Source organism: Terrapene carolina, unplaced genomic scaffold (genome assembly GCF_002925995.2).
Source record: "Terrapene carolina triunguis isolate 2854851 unplaced genomic scaffold, T_m_triunguis-2.0 Scaffold58, whole genome shotgun sequence".
Classification (NCBI taxonomy): Eukaryota; Metazoa; Chordata; order Testudines; family Emydidae; genus Terrapene; species Terrapene triunguis.
This window is the reverse complement of record NW_020664409.1, coordinates 65,131,653-65,150,606: the sequence shown is the minus strand read 5'-3', so window position 1 is coordinate 65,150,606 and position 18,954 is coordinate 65,131,653. Positions and strand designations below refer to the sequence as shown.

Here is an 18,954-nt window from a genome sequence, read left to right as displayed (position 1 = left end):
TTATAAACAACCCTGCAGATTGAACATAGCATATAGGGAATGATAGAGTTTCAATGGTAGCAGAGAGCAAGGATGAATAAACAGCCTGGTAGCAATAAAAAAAATAACCCTCTGGATGTCTTTAGCATTCTACCATTAGTTTGGAATGACCCCTTGAAAACATGGTTGTCTATGTCAAACTTTAGAATGCAGCCAGTCTGGCCCAGTGGTGCACTGTTAGCACTGTGGCTGTCTCCGCTTTCCACACTGGCGTTGGTTAGATGTGTAGTACATTGGAGGTTGAGAGGTAGAGTTTCAGGTACTCTGATATTATATATTGTGTCAGCAGCCCTAGAGAGAGAGAAAACGGACTGAAGAGTCGTATGTGTCATGTGATGATGGTAAAGAATCACGGAGTCACTTTTTCCTAACAGTGAGCAATAATTTAGGCTAAAGAAATCAAAACAAAGGGTAACGTAGGTAATTGTATCTGGCAAATTTACTTTCCCTTCAGTCTGTTTTCATGAATCTTACTCACAAACCTGCTTCACTCGCCTTCTCAGCAGCCAGGCAAAAAGGTGAAGTTCAGAAGCATTGTGACTTAGAGTGCAGTGATTGGTTGGAGAACACCAACTGCTTGCCAATCCCATTGTACCACTGCCATGACTAAAGGCTCTTTGACAGTTGTCAGTGCCAACTGCCAGCTGCATATGGATGTGAGCCAGCACTTTCTCACCTACTGGTCAGTGGAGTTGTAGGCAGGTTCCCCGTGTCCTGCCCCTTGGATGCCTGCAGGGAAAGAGAAGCAGGCTCAGAACCCTAAATCAAAACATATTAGCAAAAGGTAGGTCCTGCTGTGTTATTTATTTTAAGCTTATTTTAAATATTTCAACCCTTAGCAGCAGCATCTCCAGGAACTGTGCAAAGCTGCCTCTCAGACTGGCCTCTACTGGAATAAAAGGCCCGTGGCATGGCTGACTTGAGCCCATGGGGCCCAGGCTGCAGGGCTAAAAATTGCTGTTGACCCAATGTGAGGGTTTCAAAGATCAGGCTCCAGCATATCCATGAATTACCTCATCTGTTTTTGGGCCTTCAGGCTCAGATCCTCAAAGGAATTCAGGATCAATATCAATGGGAGTTAGGTATCTAAATAGTTTTGATTAGCTGGGCCTCAGCTACCATCTCTTCCACTCTCCTTCCTCTCCTCAGAGCTTTCATCCTCTGTTCACTCTCATCTGCCACTGTCTTTCAGACATTTCTTCCTGAATGTCATCAGCATGAAGTCAGTATCTCAAAAACATAACTTCTCCTCTCTCCCACCTCTCATTTCTACTCCTGTCCCTCTCCTCTGCATCACACCTCAAACTTTAAGACCTGATATACCACATCTAAACTCACAAATACGTGGCACACCAGCTTCGCCTCCACTGTCCCTTCGCTAAGTCCCTCTTACATTTCCCCCCTCTCCAAGGCCCTTTCCTCAAGGACTCTCTCTTAATCCCCTCATTTCCCTGGGCCACTCAGGTCACTGATCCAGCCAGTGTAAATTAGAACAGTCCCGAGTCTGCTCTAAATTACGTTCAGCCCTATGACCAGAGGAGCACTTACCTCTGCTGAGAATCCAGCCCAATATATCCAACCCCCCAAAAGCAATCCACAATTAACCAATAAGACAAGACAAATGTGAGTTTCATTGTGAGATTTTATGCTCTTTGGGGCGAAGTGAGGAAGCAGGAAGCAGATCCATTCCTGCTGCAGAATCTTTGCTCTTTTTGTTTTTGCAGCTGTTTCATTAGTGCTCAGCCAGGCTGTTTTTCCCTATTGGATTTGAAAAGTTCATTATATGATGATGATTGTCTTCGCATGGAAATGCTGGGATAAATGTGAAGGGTTAGTAATGGGGGTTTCTGAAGACACTGTTCTGCCCTGGTTAGCACATATTCAAGGCATATTAAAAACAAGATATTACTCCCTGTGCATTACACACTACATGCTTAGGGGCTAATCCAAAGCCCACTGAAGCTATTGGAAAGACTCACATTGACTTCACTGGGCTTTGGATCAGGCCATTAAAGCAGTTGTTTTTTTTTCCCCTTCAGACAGAGCGCTCCACTAAATCGGACAAAATGGTTGATCATCTCCTGGGAACCTGGAAATCAACCTCATGTGAAAACTTTGATGCATACATGAAAGAATTAGGTAAGAAATATTACAGGGTTTTAAGGCATTTTCTTTTAATTTTAAGTGTCCTTTCTCTCTTTAATATACACTGTTTTTAAGTAGAAATAATCTGGGGATCTATTGCTTTCTTGTCACTTGCAAGCACAAAGGGGCGACCACTATGAGACAGTAGAGGAGGCTATGGGAAGTGGTGGCACTCCTTTTTGATTAAGACATTCACCACTATAGTGGACTCGAAATGACACTGCAGGTACTGATCCTCCATTGCCTGGGAATTGCCCAGATAATCTGCTACACCTGAAAAAAGCCTATGATATGTATAAAGTAACTTAATTAGTAATTCGTTTGTAAATATTCTAGCCAGAGGTGGTTGTGTTAAAGATGATTCCCACTCCCTGAATCCTTTCTTGAGATAACATAAAAAGATGTGGGGTTTTTGCATTGATTTTGTTTCAACGGCTACATTTTTGCTTTTATCCTGGAAAATTGCTATACTTGTAAAATGTGGACATGACAGTACCATCAAAACCCCAAATCCTGTTAAAATACCAAGACCTCCTTCAACTAAGCCAAGAGTTGGAAGAAGCCACTGCAAGTAAGAGGAAAAGTGATGGTACATGTTGTTCAGTTGCCGAATAGAGCCAATCAATTAAAATTAGCATCATTTTTGCAATAACCTAATATTGGGTTCTCCTTAATAGTACTACCAAACACTTCTCATACCTCAAATATGACAGTATCATGACAGTCAGGGCCTGCTCCAGCTTTTTTGCCGCCCCAAGCGGCGAAGAGGAAAAAAAAAAAGCCGCGATCGACGGCACTTCGGTGGCTGCTCTACCGCGCTGCTTCATTCTTCGGCGGCAATTCGGCGGCCGGTCCTTCCCTCCGAGAGGGACTGAGAGACCCGCCGCTGAATTCCCACTGAACACCCGGACGTGCCGCCCCTTTCCATTGGCCGCCCCAAGCACCTGCTTCCTGCGCTGGTGCCTGGAGCCGTCCCTGATGACAGTGACATCATTGATTCCCTAGTACCAATTGACAATTGCTGGCTTGTTTCTACAGTCTGCCTCCAAGGCTGCTGACATCATTCTGAGACATGGCTGTTTGCTCTACATAAAACTTTATTAAAGGACTTGCAATTATAAGCTAAGCCCTCCCCCAAAATGTGGTGATTTAGGCACAATGTAACCCAGATTTGAACAAACCTATACGCTCCACCCCTGATTACCATTTATGTTTTTTCTAGGGATGTCTCAAAAGCTCACCAGATCTCCCCTAATAAACTGTTTCAGCTTGTTTTGGTGCTGCAATCTTTCTCAAATACAGGCTTTTTGAGGCATAAACTCTGAAGGGATCGGTTTGTCTCTGTCCTTTGTGGGAACAAAGGGCTTAACTAATAATGATTCCCCCAAAACACAAAGCCTCGTTTGTGTTTGGCTTTTCATTCATTGGTCAGTCACTGGCAGAGCTTTATCCAACATAGGTAAGACTGCAAGCAATGAATAAATGAGCCCTTACCATGATCAGGTCACACAAAGGAGACTGTCTAAGCCATACTTTTAATCTTGCCTCATAAAGTGCATTCTGAAGTGCAAGGTACCCATGTCTATTTAAAACTCTTTCTGGGCACCTTGTAGTAAACTTTATGAGGAAGGTATTAAAAGTAGTGTGTGGGGAATGAGGAAGATGTCTGTATTATTTCATATGAATATATGTGCCTGCGTTTACCTGCTGGGTATTATTCTGGCTGACTACTCAGAGTTAAATCACAGATTCATAGAACCATAGATTCTAAGGCCAGAAGGGACCATTGTGATCATCTAGTCTGAGCTCCTATGTAACACAGGACGTAGAAACGAACAGGAGTACTTGTGGCACCTTAGAGACTAACAAATTTATTAGAGCATAAGCTTTCGTGGGCTACAACCCACTTCTTCGGATGCATATGCGTATGTAGCCCACGAAAGCTTATGCTCTAATAAATTTGTTAGTCTCTAAGGTGCCACAAGTACTCCTGTTCGTTTTTACAGATACAGACTAACACGGCTGCTACTCTGAAACAGGACATAGAAAGAACATCCTGAAAATAATTCCTTAGGCAAATCTTTTAGAAGAACATCCAATCTGGATTTAAAAATTGTCAGCGATGGAGAATCCACGTTGGTAAATTTCTCTAATGGTTAATTACTTTCACCATTAAAAATGTACACCTTATTTCCAGTCTGAATTTGCTAGCTTCAATTTGCAGCCATTGGACTAGGCTATACTTTGCTCTGCTAAATCAAATAGCCCATTATTAAATATTTATTCCCCATGTGGGTACTGGTAAACTGTAATCAAGTCACCCCTTAACCTTCTGTTTGTTAAGCTAAATAGTTTGAGCTCCTTGAGTCTATCACTAGAAGGCAGGCTTTCTAATCCTTTAATCCGGGGTGGGGAACCTACGGCCTGCGGGCTGGAGCCGACCCATTGCTTCATTTAATCTGGCCCGTGGCAAGTTTCTGCATCGCCAGCCAGAGGCCCTGAGCCTTGGCGCCCCCCCATGGGGCTGGAGCCACGAGCGCCAGCTTGCCCCGCTGTGGGTGGAAGTTAGGGTCAGCTCCAGCTCCCGGAAATGACCGGCATGTCCCTGTGGCTCCTAGGAGCAGAGGCGATCAGGGAAGCTCTGTGCACTTCCCCCAGCGCCAGCTCTGCAGCTTCCATTGGCAAGGAACCGCAGCCAATGGGAGCTGCTGGCGCGGGCAGCGCGCACCACACAGAGACCCCTGGCCCTTCCACCTAGGAGCAGGACATGGCGGCTGCTTCCAGGATCAGCGCGGAGCCAGGGCAGGCAGGGAGCCTGCCTTAGCCCCGTTGCACTGCCGACCAGGAGCCGCCTGAGATAAGCACCGCTCAGCCGGAGCCCACACCCCTAATACCCCATGCCCAGGTCAGAACCCCCTCCCGCACCCAAACCCCTGCCCCAGCCTTGAGCCTCCTGCACCCCAAAAACCTGATTTCTGGCCCCACCCCAGAACCTAGGGGAAGCCCCGAGCCTCCCCCCCCTTCTCCCCCCATGGGACTGTGTGTGGCCCGTGACTAATTTTTTCTGTGGGCCAGTGGCCCCTGGTAGAAAAAAGGTTCCCCACCCCTCCTTTAATCATTCTCATGGCTCTTTTCTGAACCCACTCCAATTGATCAACATCCTTCTTGAACTGTGGACACCAGAACTAGAAACAGTATCCCAGCAGCAGTTGCACCAGTGCCAAATTCAGAAGTAAAATAATTTCTCTGTTCCTACTTGAGGTGTCCTTGTTTATGCATCCAAAGATTGCATTAGCCCTTTTGGCCACATCATCACACTGGGAGCTTCTGATCAGCTGATTATCCACCATGACTCACAAATCTTTTTCAGAGTCACTGCTTCCCAGGCTTGAGTCCTCTATCATGTAAGTATGGCCTACATTCTTTGCTCCTAGATGTATAACTTTACATTCAGCCATATTAAAACACATATTTACCAAGAGATCCAAATCGCTCTGTATCAGTGACATGTCCTCTTCATTCCTTACCACTCCCCTAATTTTTGTGTCATTTGCAAGCTTTATCAGTGAGAATTTTATGTTTTTTCTGAGGTCATTAATAAACAGGCCCGCCGACTGGGGGGGGGGGGGCAACTGCCCAGGGGCCTGGGTGATTTTAAATCGCCTGGGCGGGCCTCAGGGCTCCTAAGCATGCGTGACTCCTCCGGGCCCCACGCTTTGGGGCCCTGTGGGCCAGCGCAATTGGCCAGCGCGGTCAGTCCTGGAAGTGACAGGTCGGTCCCGGAAGTCACTTTCGCCCCGGGCCCCGCACCCATGGGGCCCAGAATTGCTGTCGGCGGGGCCTGTTGATAAAAATGTTAAATAATGAAAGGCCAAGAACCAGTTTCTGTAGGACCCCACTAGAAACATACCTGATGATTCCCTGTTTACAATTACAGTTAGCCAGCTTTTAATCCATTTAATGTGTGTCATGTTAATTTTATATCATTCTGGCTTTTTAATCAACAGGTTGTGCGAAACCAAGTCAAATGCTTTACATAAGTCTAAATATATTATGTCAACACTATTACCTTTATCAACCAAACATGTAATCTCATAAAAAAGATATTAAGTCAGTTTGATGGGTTCTGTTTTCTATAACCCATGTTGATTGACATTAATTATATTACCCTCCTTCAATTCTTCATTAACTGAGTCCTGTATCAGCCCCTCCATTATCTTACCCAGGATCAATGTCAGACTGGCAGTTTACTCAGATCATCCTGTTCACCCTTTTTAAATACTGGCACAGCATTAGCTTTCTTTCAATCTTCTGGAACTTTCCCAGTGTTTTTTTTAGGTGATTTCACTTCCCCTCTAAGCCGGGGGAATAAAATCAAAGAAGGCTGATGGTGGATGCAAGCAGGAAACAAAACAAGGACAGAGATAAGGTCTCTCCAGGGAGAATACTAGGGGTCCTTAAGAGAAACAACGGTTGAGCTAGTTGTTGGAAAACTCTTGCCTGCCAGTTGCCAGAAGGCAGGGATGCCAGAACAGGAAGGGCCAGAGGGCCACAGCCCCTCACTTTTTATCAGCCGTAAGGGTGAGTGATGGAGGGGAGGGGGCAGATAGGATTGAGCAGGGGGCTAGGCTTCAGGGGGAAGGGAAAGCATGAGGACAGGGCCTCAGGGAGAAGGGGCAGTATGAGGGCAGGCCCCCCGGTGGGAAGGAAGAGTGTGAGGCTGGGGGTTTGGGAGGAAGGGGTGGTGTGGGGGAGCAGGGCCATGGTTCAGCCGCTGGTGGCCTCCCCACTTTTAGGGCACTTCCGTCACTCCTGCCAGAAGAGTGACGTCCTATTTTTCCAAGGCCAGAGACTAAGATTAAAGGAACATCATCATCAAACACGCATAGTCTACTGAGGACCGTTCTGCTAGTGACCATAGTTGATGGCATTACACCAGGCATCATGTAGTGAAGTCCCCATATCTGGTTAGGCAGAACATGCAGCAGACTGGGGACTTCCAGAGGCAGGGGCTCTGCAGGAAGTGCCTGAGATAGCTAAGCTCACCTAAGCATTGAGAGAAGTGATGGGCTGCAGGCAAGCCCCAGGTGTGTGGGCCTTTTGTGGGTTTAACCTTTACCTCTGCTTGCTGTGTACCTTTGGGTGAATGGGAAATATGTCTGTTTAGAAGTAGCTGATTTGAGTCTCTTTAGTCAGGCACCTGAGAAGGAGCGTACCAATTGCACTTGAGCCTGTTGTGTTAACACAGTTGGGGACCAGGGGCACTGTTGCCCTAGGATCCAGTGAAAGTGTGGTAGAACCATGGGGTTTCACCCAGAGAAAGGTGTAGGTAGCATAACCTGTCCCTTGAGAGGTTCATTCATGTAGGATTGCAAGGGGGTATAAGACACCACTTGTCCTGTAACTGTGGGAAGAAGGTAGGAATAGGGGGTGTAGCCTGCAGATTCAGTCTAAAGTGCGGGTGGGGGTGAACCTCAGAGTTCCACTCTAGAAAGAGTGCAGGGAAGTACAGGTAAAGGCGTGGAACTGGAAAGAGTGCTCACTGGGGAGATGGGGAGAGATCATAGGTGCCAATTGCTCCTGAGCCATCACATATGCATTAAAGTTCTTCATTGTGATCATGGAAGTTTTTCTTGCCCTGATTTAAAGCCCATTGATTTCAGTGAGCAATAAATTGAGCCCAGTCCTCACTAGGAAATTGCTAATGACTTGAAATATAAAGACCTATGTAAGCATCTGAGGATGTTTGCCATTCCCATCAGTGCCACTGTTCTCCTTCCTGAGACACTGAAATCCATAATGTTTTTTTTTTCCTGGTAGTTTAAGAGATCTGAATTCTCTTGCTTACAGGAGTCGGCTTAGCCACCAGGAAACTGGGCACGCTGGCCAAACCCAGCATGACCATCAGTGCTGATGGCGATGTGGTAACCATCCAAACCAAAAGTGCCTTTAAAAATAATGAGATCTCTTTTAAGCTTGGTGAGGAGTTTGATGAAACCACACCAGATGACCGGAAAACCAAGGTGAGGATTAAAGCTGTTCTTCACAGTTCTCCCAATCTGCTGCAACAGGCACGGACAGTTCTTTTCCACATGGTAATAACACATCTGCTAATTATCAGAGTGGATAATTAGATAAACACACCTGGAAAGCTCAATGCAACTTAAGTAGAGCTTTTATATCCCCAAAAAAGGAGAAGAGCCAGATTCCATGAAGTACACTAGGAATTTTTTCCTTAGATTTATAGAGTTTAAGGACAGAAAGGATCATTAGATCATGTAGTCTAACCCAGTTACCCCTGTAACTTTGTACCTAGCTCAATAACTTATAGGTTAAAGTGCATCTAGAAGAAAGAATTCAATGTCGATAAATGCAAAGTAATGCACAGTGGAAAATATAATCCCAACTATACATATAAAATGACGAAGTCTATATTAGCTGTTACCACTCAAGAGAGAGATCTTGGAGTCAGGGTGTATAGTTCTCTGAAAACATCCACTCAATGTGCAGCAGCAGTCAAAAAAGCGAACAGAATGTTGAGAATTATTAAGAAAGGGATAGATAATAAGACAGAAAATATCATATTGCTGCTATATAAATCCATGGTTCGCCCACATCTTGAATACTACATGCAGATGTGGTCACCCCATCTCAAAAAAGATATATTGGAATTGGAAAAGTTCAGAAAAGGGCAACAAAAATGAATAGGGGTGTGGAATGGCTTCCGTATAAGGAGAGATTAATAAGACTGGGAGTTTTCAGCTTAGAAAAGAGACTACTAAGGGGGGATATGACAGAAGTATATAAAATCATGACTGGTGTAGAGAAAGTAAATAAGGAAGTGTTATTTACTCCTTCTCATAACACAAGAACTAGGGGTCACCAAATGAAATTAATAGGCAGCAGGTTTAAAACAAACAAAAGGAAGTATTTTTTCACACAATGCACAGTCAACCTGTGGAACTCCTTGCTAGAGGATGTTGTGAAGGCCAAGACTATACCAGGGTTCAAAAAAGAACTAGATAAATTCATGGATAGGTCTATCAGTGGCAGGGATGGTGTCCCTAGCCTCTGTTTGCCAGAAGCTGGGTATGGGCAACAGGGGATGGATCACCTGATGATTACCTGCTCTGTTCATTCCCTCTGTGGCACCTGGCATTGGCCACTGTCAGAAGACAGGAAAGATGGACCTTTGGTCTGACCCAATGTGGCCATTCTTATGTAAGGCATCCAATCTGAATTTGAAGACATCAGTAGATGGAAAATTCACCATTCCCCTTGACAGTCTGTTCAAATGGTTAATCACCCTCACTGTTAATATGTTCCTAATTTTTAATTTGAATTTGTCTGGCTTCAGTTTCCATCCATTGGTTCTTGTTATGCCTTCTTCTGCTAGCTTAAAGAGCCATTTACTATTCGGTGCTTTCTCCCCATGAATGTGCTTATACATTGTAATCAAGTCACCACTGGTCTTTTTTATTTATTATTGTATTTTATTTTATTTTAATAAACTAAACCGATTGAGCTCTTTAAGTATCTCACTGAAAGGCATTTTCTCCATCCTTTGAATAATTTCTGTGGCTCATTTCTGCACCCTCTTCAATTTTTCAACACATTTTAAAACTGTGAACTCCAGAACTACACCCAGTATTCCAGTATTGGTCTGATCAATGCTGTATACAGAGGTGAAATCACCTTCCGACTCATACTCACTAATTCTCTGTTAATTCTCTGCTGTCACAATCCTAGTCATTCCCCCTTCTGGACACTCACCAGTCTGCTGCGTTTGGGTCTCAACATGGTCCTGCCATGTGCTTTAAGCTTCCTCTGGCTCTGGGTTTTTAGGCACACTCTCAGGATGCAGATCCTCTGTATAACACCTTTTTTGAGATCCCATGATCCAGCTGCCTAGGTCCTGAAATTAGTACTGGCTCCCTTCATCTTCCCATTATCTTAAGCACACCCTTTCCAAGGGCTCCTAGCTTGTGGGCACTCTGGTTTACAGTCTCCAGGGACACATGATAGGTGAAGCACACAACACAAAAACTTAGCTAAAGGTTCCTAAACCAATCATTCTTTACTTTAGACAGCACAAAAATTACACAGCTCTAGACAATACAATAAAATATCTGTATATCATTCTTGCCTCAATTTTCTCATTACTCTGGAGTATTCTTCAGCATTTGGGACAGTGTCCTTTCAGGATTCCAAGTCCCATCTCTTGGACCTCTCTCCTCCATCCAGCTTCCTTTGACCTTGGCTGGTCCTGCAGTAAAAAAAAAAATAAAAAAAAATCCCCTCTCTTTCCTAAAGCCTGCTCCTTCGCTTTTTAAACCCCTGTTCTGACAACTCTGCGCATTTGTTCTCCTGTTTGAGGATTTTCCACTCTTCACTTTCCCCCCCTGCAGACAAACGTGGTTAAACTAGTTTTCTTCCAGCTCAGGCATCCTCCATAGCATACCCATAGCCCTGTCAGAGCACAGTCATCAAGGTTAACAACTTCTTTTTCATAGAATCATAGGACTGGAAAGGACCTCACGAGGTCATCTAGTCCAGTCCCCTGCACTCACGGCAGGACTATATTATCTAAACCATTCCTGACAGGTGTTTGTCTAACCTGTTCTTAAAAATCTCCAATGATGGAGATTCTACAACCTCCCTAGGCAATTTATTCCAGTGCTCAACCCCCCTTACAGATAGGAAGTTTTTCCTAATGTCCAACCTAAACCTCCGTTCCTGCAATTTAAGCCCATAGCTTCTTGTCCTATCCTCAGAGATTAAGAACAACAATTTTTCTCCATCCTCCTTGTAACAACCTTTTATGTACTTGAAAACTCTTATCATGTCCCCTCTCAGTCTTCTCTTTTCCACACTAAACAAACTGAATTTTTTCCATCTTCCCTCATCGGTCATGTTTTCTAGACCTTTAATCATTTTTGTTGCTCTTCTCTGGACTTTCTCCAATTTATCCACATCTTTCATGAAATGTGGCACCCAGAACTGGACACAATACTCCAGTTGAGGCCTAATTAGCGCAGAGTAGAGCGGAAGAATTGCTTTTCATATCTTACTTACAACACTCCTGCTAATACATCCCAGAATGATGTTCGCTTTTTTTTGCATCAGTGTCACACTGTTGACTCATATTTAGCTTATGGTCTACTATGACCCCCAGATCCCTTTCAGCAGTACTCCTTCCTAGGCAGTCATTTCCCATTCTGTATGTGTGCAACTGATTGTTCCATCCTAAATGGAGTACTTTGTATTTGTCCTTATTGAATTTCATCCTATTTACTGCAGACTATTTCTCCAGTTAGTCCAGATCATTTTGAATTTTAATCCTATCCTCCAAAACACTTGCAACCCCTCCCAGCTTGATATCGTCCACAAACTTTATAAGTGTACTTTCTATACCATTATCTAAATCATTGATGAAGATATTGAACAGAACCGGACCCAGAACTGATCCCTGCAGGATCCGACTCGTGACTGTGAACCACTGATAATTACTCTCTGGGAACAGTTTTCCAACCAGTTGTGCACCCACCTTATGGTAGCTCCATCTAGGTGGCATTTCCCTAGTTTGTTTATGAGAAGGTCATGTGAGACAGTATCAAAAATTTTCCTAAAGTCAAGATATACCACATCTTCCCCCAATCCACCAGGCTTGTTACCCTGTCAAAGAAAGCTATCAGGTTGGTTTGACACAATTTGTTCTTGACAAATCCATGCTTACTGTGACTTACTGTCACATTATTACCGTCTAGATGTTTGCAAATTGATTGCTTAATTATTTGCTCCATTATCTTTTGTTTTATATTTTTGTTTGTTCTGTAGCTTATTCCAAAAGGGGAGGGAAGGGATTGATGTGACAGGGACCTTGCCAGCCTCTGGCTGACTCATTACACATTGAGGCATTCAATCACATGCAGTAATTTCACAAAATTAAGCAGAATTCATAAACTGTACTTAGACAGATTTCCACAATCACATTAGCTCTCTTTGCCATAGCATTGTACTGGGAGCTAATGCTGAGTTGCTTGCCCACTATGACCCCTAAAATCCTTTTCAGAGATACTGCTTTCCAGGATACAGTCCCCTATTCTGTAGGTAAGGCCTAAATTTCTTCTTCTAGGTATATCATTTTGTATTTGGCTGTAATAAAATGCATTTTGTTTTAATGGGCCCAGTTGACTAACCAATCCAGATTGCTCTGCCCTCATTAATTACTACTCTGGCAATCTGTTTCATCCATAAATGTTATCGGTAGTGATTTTATATGTATTGCCAAAACATGAATAAAAATGTTGAATAGCATTGGAGCTATTACCTAGCATTGCCCATCTATTTTACATGAAAGATCCCCAGATACCCAACATGATGAGCTGCAGGGATGGGCGATAGGGGATGGATCACTTGATGATTATCTATTCTGTTCATTCCCTCTAAAGCACCTGGCCCTGGCCACTATTGGAAGACAGGATACTCAGCTAGATGGACCTCTGGTCTGACCCAGTGTGGCCGTTCTTATGTTCAGTGTAAAACCCCAAGACAGAAAGTGGGACTTTCTGAGTGTTGAGTGAATCACTTCTTTAACCAGCATGACAATCAGCTCTTCTGGACCAGGGCTATCTTTTAATATATGTTTGTACAGAAACTAGCATAACTGGGGTATTGTGTGTGCCTCTGCTCTATAAATAATAATAATCTGGGCAGGATACTCATGTTTTGCTTCTTTATGTTTTGTTTCTTCAGAGCATTGTGACCTTAGAAAATGGGTCATTAAATCAGGTCCAGAATTGGGATGGCAAAGAGACCACAATAAAGCGACAAGTGGTAGATGGGAAAATGGTGGTGGTGAGTGAATTCATTCTAGTTATCTGATCACTGAGTAATGCAAAGCTGTAGAGATCATCTAAACAGTTACAGTTTTATTATACATTCAATTTTCTCTTTAAATAAATGTGGCTTATGTTAGAAATGTGATTGGTTGCATAGGGCAGGAAGAGAACATTAGAAAATAGGTTGAATCAAGTTAATATTATAGAATATGGAGAAGAGGAAAGATGGCCTGGTGGTTAGCATAGAACCCAGAAGACGTGTTCAAGTCTCCACTCCACCACACATTTCCTCTATAACTTTGGGCAAGTTACTTAGACCCAGACCCTCAAAGGTATTTAGGCACCCAACTCCTGTTGATTTCAATGAGATTTAGGCACCTAAATACTTTTAAGGATGTGGACCTTAGACTCTCTGTGCTTCAGTTCCCCCAACTGTAAAGTGGGGATAAAAGTACTTCCATATCTTAGAGGGGTGTTGTGAGGATAAATTCATTTAAGATTGTGAGGTGTTCAGATACTGTGGTTGTGGGGGCCATATAAGTAAGACAGAAATGAAGAAGCTCAAAAGATGGCTGAATTCATATTAACATTAGTCTTTAACACAGGAATTGGCAACCTTTGGCAAGCACCCTGGCGGGCCGGGCCGGTTTGTTTACCTGCCGCGTCCGCAGGTTCTGCCGATCGCGGCTCCCACTGGCTGCGGTTCACCGTCCCTGGCCAATGGGGGCTGTGGGAAGTGGTGCGGGCCGAGGGATGTGCTGGCTGCTGCTTCCTGCCGCCCCCATTGGCCTGGAGTGGTGATCCGCTGCCAGTGGGAGCCGTGATTGGCCGAACCTGCGGACGCGGCAGGTAAACAAACCGGCCCGGCCCGCCAGGGGGCTTACCTTGGTAGGCCGCATGCCAAAGGTTGTTGATCCCTGCTTTAACATATATTTTGATTTTTTTGTAAGTTGGAAGAAAATGTGAAAAGGGGAAATACTAATACCAATTGCCTTATAATATAGTTCAGTGCACATTTTTCTTTGCACAAACAAAATGGGTGAGAGGATTTTTCTTCTCCCTCTTTGTATTTAAAGTGGGATTGTCTTTACAGTTTTGCTGTGAGAAAGTACAACTGTTTCGGTGAACTCCTCTTTTGTCTTCTAGGAATGCACCATCAATGACATCACCTGCACTAGGATCTATGAGAAAGCCTGAAGAAACTCTGTTAGTACCCTGCTTGACTAAAAATTGGAGAACTAGAAACTTAACTGTTGTAGGTATTTAATAAAAAGCTTACACATGCAGTAAATACTTATTGCTTATATACTGGCATCTATAGGCTATTGAGTGGTTTGGTTTTCTTAAAAAAGGTTGACAGTTCCTGATGCTAAATTTGTCTCACTAGAAGAATCTGCCCCAAGACACCATTGATCCTAACAGCATTATGTACTTGCCACCGGCCACTTTTTTTTAAAATTCCATTTTGAAAAGAATTGTATGTGAGCCCTGAAAAAGTTTTCTAATTACTGGGTAATGCACACTCATTTCAGTGTTTATAGAAGATTCACAGTACCTTAGACACTGCCATTACAACTGGACCAGCTAAGAATGGCCATACTGGGTCAGACCAATAGTCCATGTAGCCCAATAGCCTGTCTTCCGACAGATGCCAGGGCCAGATGCTTCAGGTGAAATGAACAGAACAGGGCAATTTATCCAGTGATCCATCCCCTGTCATTCAGTCCCAGTTTCTGGCAGTCGGCAGTTTAGGGACACCCAGAGTATGTGGTTACATCCCTGACCATCTTGGCTAATAGATTAACTTATCTAATTCTTTTTTGAACCCAGTTATACTTTTGGCCTTCATAACATCCCCTGGCAGCGAGTTCCACATGTTGACTGAACATTGTGTGAAGAAGTACTTCCTTATGTTTGTTTTAAATCTCCTGCCTATTAATTTCAATGGGTGATCTCTGGTTCTTATGTTATGTGAAGGGGTAAATAACATTTCCTTATTCACTTTCTCCACACGATTCCTGATTTTATAGACCTCTGTCAGAACCCCCTCTTAGTCATCTCTTTTCTAAGCTGAACAGTCACACTCTTTTTAATTTCTCCTCTTATGGAACCTGTTCCATACCCCTAATATTTTTTTTGCCTTTCTCTGCACTTTTTCCAATTCTAATGTCTTTTCTAAGATGGGGATACCAGAACTGCATACAGTATTCATGGGCGTACCATGGATTTATATACTGGCATTGTGATATTTTCTGTCTTATCTCCACCTCTTCTAATGGTTCCTAACATTCTATTACCTTTTTGACTGCTGCTGCACATTGAGCGTATGTTTTTAAAGAACTATTTACAATGACTGCAAGATCTCTTTCTTGAGCAGTAACAGCTAATTTAGACCTCATTTTGTATGTATAGTTGGGATTATGTTTTCTAATGTGCATTACTTTGCATTTATCAACACTGAATTTCATCAGCAATTTTGTTGCCCAGTCACCCAGTTTTGTGAGATCCCTTTGTAACTCTTTGCAGACAGCTTTGGACTTAACTATCTTGAGTAATTTTGTATCGTGTTCACTTGTGGCTCTGATAACTCTTTTCTTTGCTATAGTTTCAAGCAATTTACCCACTACTAAAGTTAGGCTTACTGGCCTGTAATTGTCAGGATCACCTCTGGAGCCTTTTTTAAAAATCTGCATTACATTAGCTATCTGCCAGTCATCTGGTACAGAGGCTGATTTAAGTGATAGGTTATATACCACAGCTAGTAGTTCCGCAGTTTCATATTTGAGTTTGTAGAACTGGTGACTGCTGCCTCCCGTGTTGTGTCGACACTCAAGGCAAAGCTGGAGTACCTCTCCAGGGCGCAAGGCAGGGCAGATGATATGGAGGCCCTGAGTTGCCCATGAACCAGGACCCCCCCTCTCGATATCACCAGTAAAATCCAGAGGAGAGGAAAAACCAATATGTCTGGTACCTGATCCGCTGCAAGAGTTGCTAGAAAGATACTAAAATATTAGTACCTGACTGCCTTTGGTGCTCCACTCCAGATTTTCTGTCTGAGTTTACTCTCATAGCCTTACATTCTCCTGAATTCACCCACAAGGCAGCGGGGCTTTTCTGTAATAGTTTGCTCCCTTAGCCTTACACCCTCCCAGGCTACCCAGAAGGCAGTGGGTTTGATGAGCCGCAGGTAGTAATGTCTACTCTCATTACGGTAGCAGGCATAGCCTGACCTGAGTAGGGTTACCATATTTCAGGTTCCCAAAAAGAGACACTGCTGGAGAAGAGGAGGCGGGGGAGGAGCATTTGGGGAGTGGTGGAAGGGTGTGTGTGTACTGTGAGGAAGTATTTGAGGGGTGAGTGTACTGGGAGGGGGTATTTGGGGATGCTAGAGGTGCGTGTGAACTGGGAGGGGTATTCAGGGAGTTCTGTGGGGGTACTGGAGGAGTGTGTTTGTACTAGGATAGGGTTTTGGAGGGTCCTGGTAGGGTGTGTGTGTGTACTGGGAGAGACACCTGGAGGCTGTTGGAGAGGGTACCTGCAGCCTCACTCTCAAGGTGGGGGCCAGTGTCACTCCCTGTGACAGCAGCAGGGTGGCTGGTGCAGGCCCCAGATGCAGCATCAGCCAGCGCCTCCCTGCAGGCCCCCTCCCCACGCCTGGGAACTGGGACGGCAAGGTCTGGCAGCTGGAGGGAAGGGGCCAATTGGGGCATAAAGACAGCTCTTTCTGAGCTGCAACATCGGCTCACAAAAATCCCAGCCATTGCCTCTTATTTGCAAAATCCATCCAGAGGATCAAAAATGAGGTCATGTCTGGGGAAACCTGGACATATGGTCACCCTATATTTGAGTTCCGTAGAACTCTTGTGTGAATGCCATCTGGTCCTGGTGACTTCTTATTGATTAATGTATCAATCTGTTCCCAAAGCTCTTCTGCCAACATCTCAATCTGGGGCAATTTCTCAGATTTGTCACCTAAAAAGAATGGTTCAAGTGTGGGAATCTCCCTCCCAGGATTTGACTTCCAATTTTAAAGAAGTAATTTTGTCTTTTAATCTACTAAGAAGAGAGATTTTCAATGGCGGGTAGGTAGCCTTATAGCAACACCCAGCCATTGCTTTGTAATAGTCTACAGTTCAATTAGTAAGAATTTTAATAGGTTACTACAGCCCTTTATGAATCCTCTACTGGAATCAATGTTTTTCCATTACACTTTATAAAACTATCTTTAAAAGAAGCCACGGAGCATATTTGAATGATTGAGAACACCCACTGCTTGCAAGACCCAAACCTAGTGATGTTTTGGTTTTGATCGTTCCTTTTTCCACCATGGGCATGTCTACACTGCAATTAAACATCCACAGCTGGCCCATGTGAGCTGATGCAAGCTCAGGATCACAGGGCTGTTTAATTGCAGTGTAGACATTTAGGTTTGGTCTGGTGGGTGGGCTCTAGGATCCCATGATGAAGGATCCCCAGTCTAGGCTGCACTGTGGGCAGCTGGTATCGCAGGCCAGGGGAGGCTGAGCCTCCTTAAACAGCTAGGCATGGCCCCACCCACACTCTGCCCCAAGGCCGCCCCCCCTCCCCCCATGACCCCAACCCAGGCTGCTCCTCTTCCCTGAAGCGGGCTGGGACCCAAGAGACCTGGGGCCAGCGCTTGGGCCACGGCCTCAGGCTAGCCTCTCCAAACAGGCAGTTCATGTGCTACCTATCAGGCTGACCATCTACACCACAGCAGCCCCATAGCCTCAGCCCCATGTCAGTTGACAGAAGCACTTAAATGCACTTCAGTCTACTTGGCTTGTTTACACAGTTCACTATTAAGTACAGTAGGGCTAGGATGTTTGGCTTGCTTAAACATTAGATACTAACTAGATCCCTCATGTATTCTAACCCCCTCTTGAAGTCTGTAGGCACAGCAGTCTGCCCCTCTCCCCATAAAAATCATAGAAACAAGAGATTTGCCAATTGTTGAAAGATGTACTCTTTTTCCTCATGGTCCAGAGTTATACTGAGTTAATGGATAAGCAGAACTGAGAGACTGAGCTAGTGATCTCAACTAGCAATTAAATAAAGTTCATAGATGTTTCCTTCTGGCCTTAACTCTGATTCTAATCATTTGACCTATATACCACCCCCACCCTAACCCCAATTAGACAAAAAGTATTATAGCCCACATCAGTCTAAAGATCTGTTTAGAGCAGCATTTTTCAGAGTGGGAGGTCAAGGTGGACAGTTATGATACAATGACAAATATTTCCAAAAACCCAGCAGCTTCTAGGATCTCAGAAACATGAAGCGATGTTCACTCCTCCTGTGATTGTACTTTGGCTTTTCCCTCCTGACTACACTGCTACAGGGTAACACAGCTTAAGAGGAGGGGAGGAACCAGGTGCTGTGACCCCTTGGCTCCCTACCACTGAATGCACTCAATTGCCTCCTCACCATCTTTATTCTTTGATTTAAAGAAAGTTCCATTTCATCGATGCCTCGGGGATAAGAAATAGGCCTTACGTGATGTGTAGAAGGTGGACTCTGCCAAAAACTGGAGGATTGAAGAGATGATTCAAGCTTGCTTTGACGAAGAGGCCTTCACAGAGAAAGGACCTACTCCAAAGCCCTCATGTAAAGGTGGAGAAGCTCCAGTTTAGTGCATCTACTGATGTAAGCAGAGTCAGGATGAGCTCTACCCTGACATCTGGTGGTGAATTATGGCGAGTGTGGAAAAGAACTCCAGGGGCGGATCTTGTTTGCATAGGCCCACCCACACGCATAGCATGAGCCCACAGCAACCGAAAGTGGTTACTTTGGCTGGTGTGGGATCCCCAGTTTCTCTGTTATTGGGGCAGGAAGAATAAAGTTTTGTTACCCTGATTCTGTGAATCAAGGCCAGTGGAACTGTTGTATGACAGAAGGACTGAGTGAATCC

At 44.3% G+C, this 18,954-nt stretch overlaps 1 protein-coding gene across 1 annotated transcript; it reads left to right on the top strand.

Annotated features, from left to right (window-relative positions):
- Positions 1 to 2,096: 2,096 nt before the first annotated feature.
- LOC112109393 (myelin P2 protein-like) lies at positions 2,097 to 14,258 on the top strand. The gene is made up of 4 exons (XM_024203893.2): positions 2,097 to 2,178; positions 8,035 to 8,207; positions 12,940 to 13,041; positions 14,172 to 14,258. Exons 1-4 carry the CDS (start codon positions 2,106 to 2,108, stop codon positions 14,220 to 14,222), a joined length of 399 nt encoding a protein of 132 aa, XP_024059661.1. The 5' UTR covers positions 2,097 to 2,105; the 3' UTR covers positions 14,223 to 14,258.
- The last annotated feature ends 4,696 nt before the right edge of the window (positions 14,259 to 18,954 follow it).

Excerpts from the sequence above, each read along its gene's own strand:
- LOC112109393 (XM_024203893.2), top strand. The coding sequence starts at position 2,106 with ATGGTTGATCATCTCCTGGGAACCTGGAAATCAACCTCATGTGAAAAC. Across the intron at positions 2,179-8,034 it reads TGCATACATGAAAGAATTAG|GAGTCGGCTTAGCCACCAGG; the intron begins GTAAGAAATATT and ends TCTTGCTTACAG. Across the intron at positions 8,208-12,939 it reads CAGATGACCGGAAAACCAAG|AGCATTGTGACCTTAGAAAA; the intron begins GTGAGGATTAAA and ends TTGTTTCTTCAG.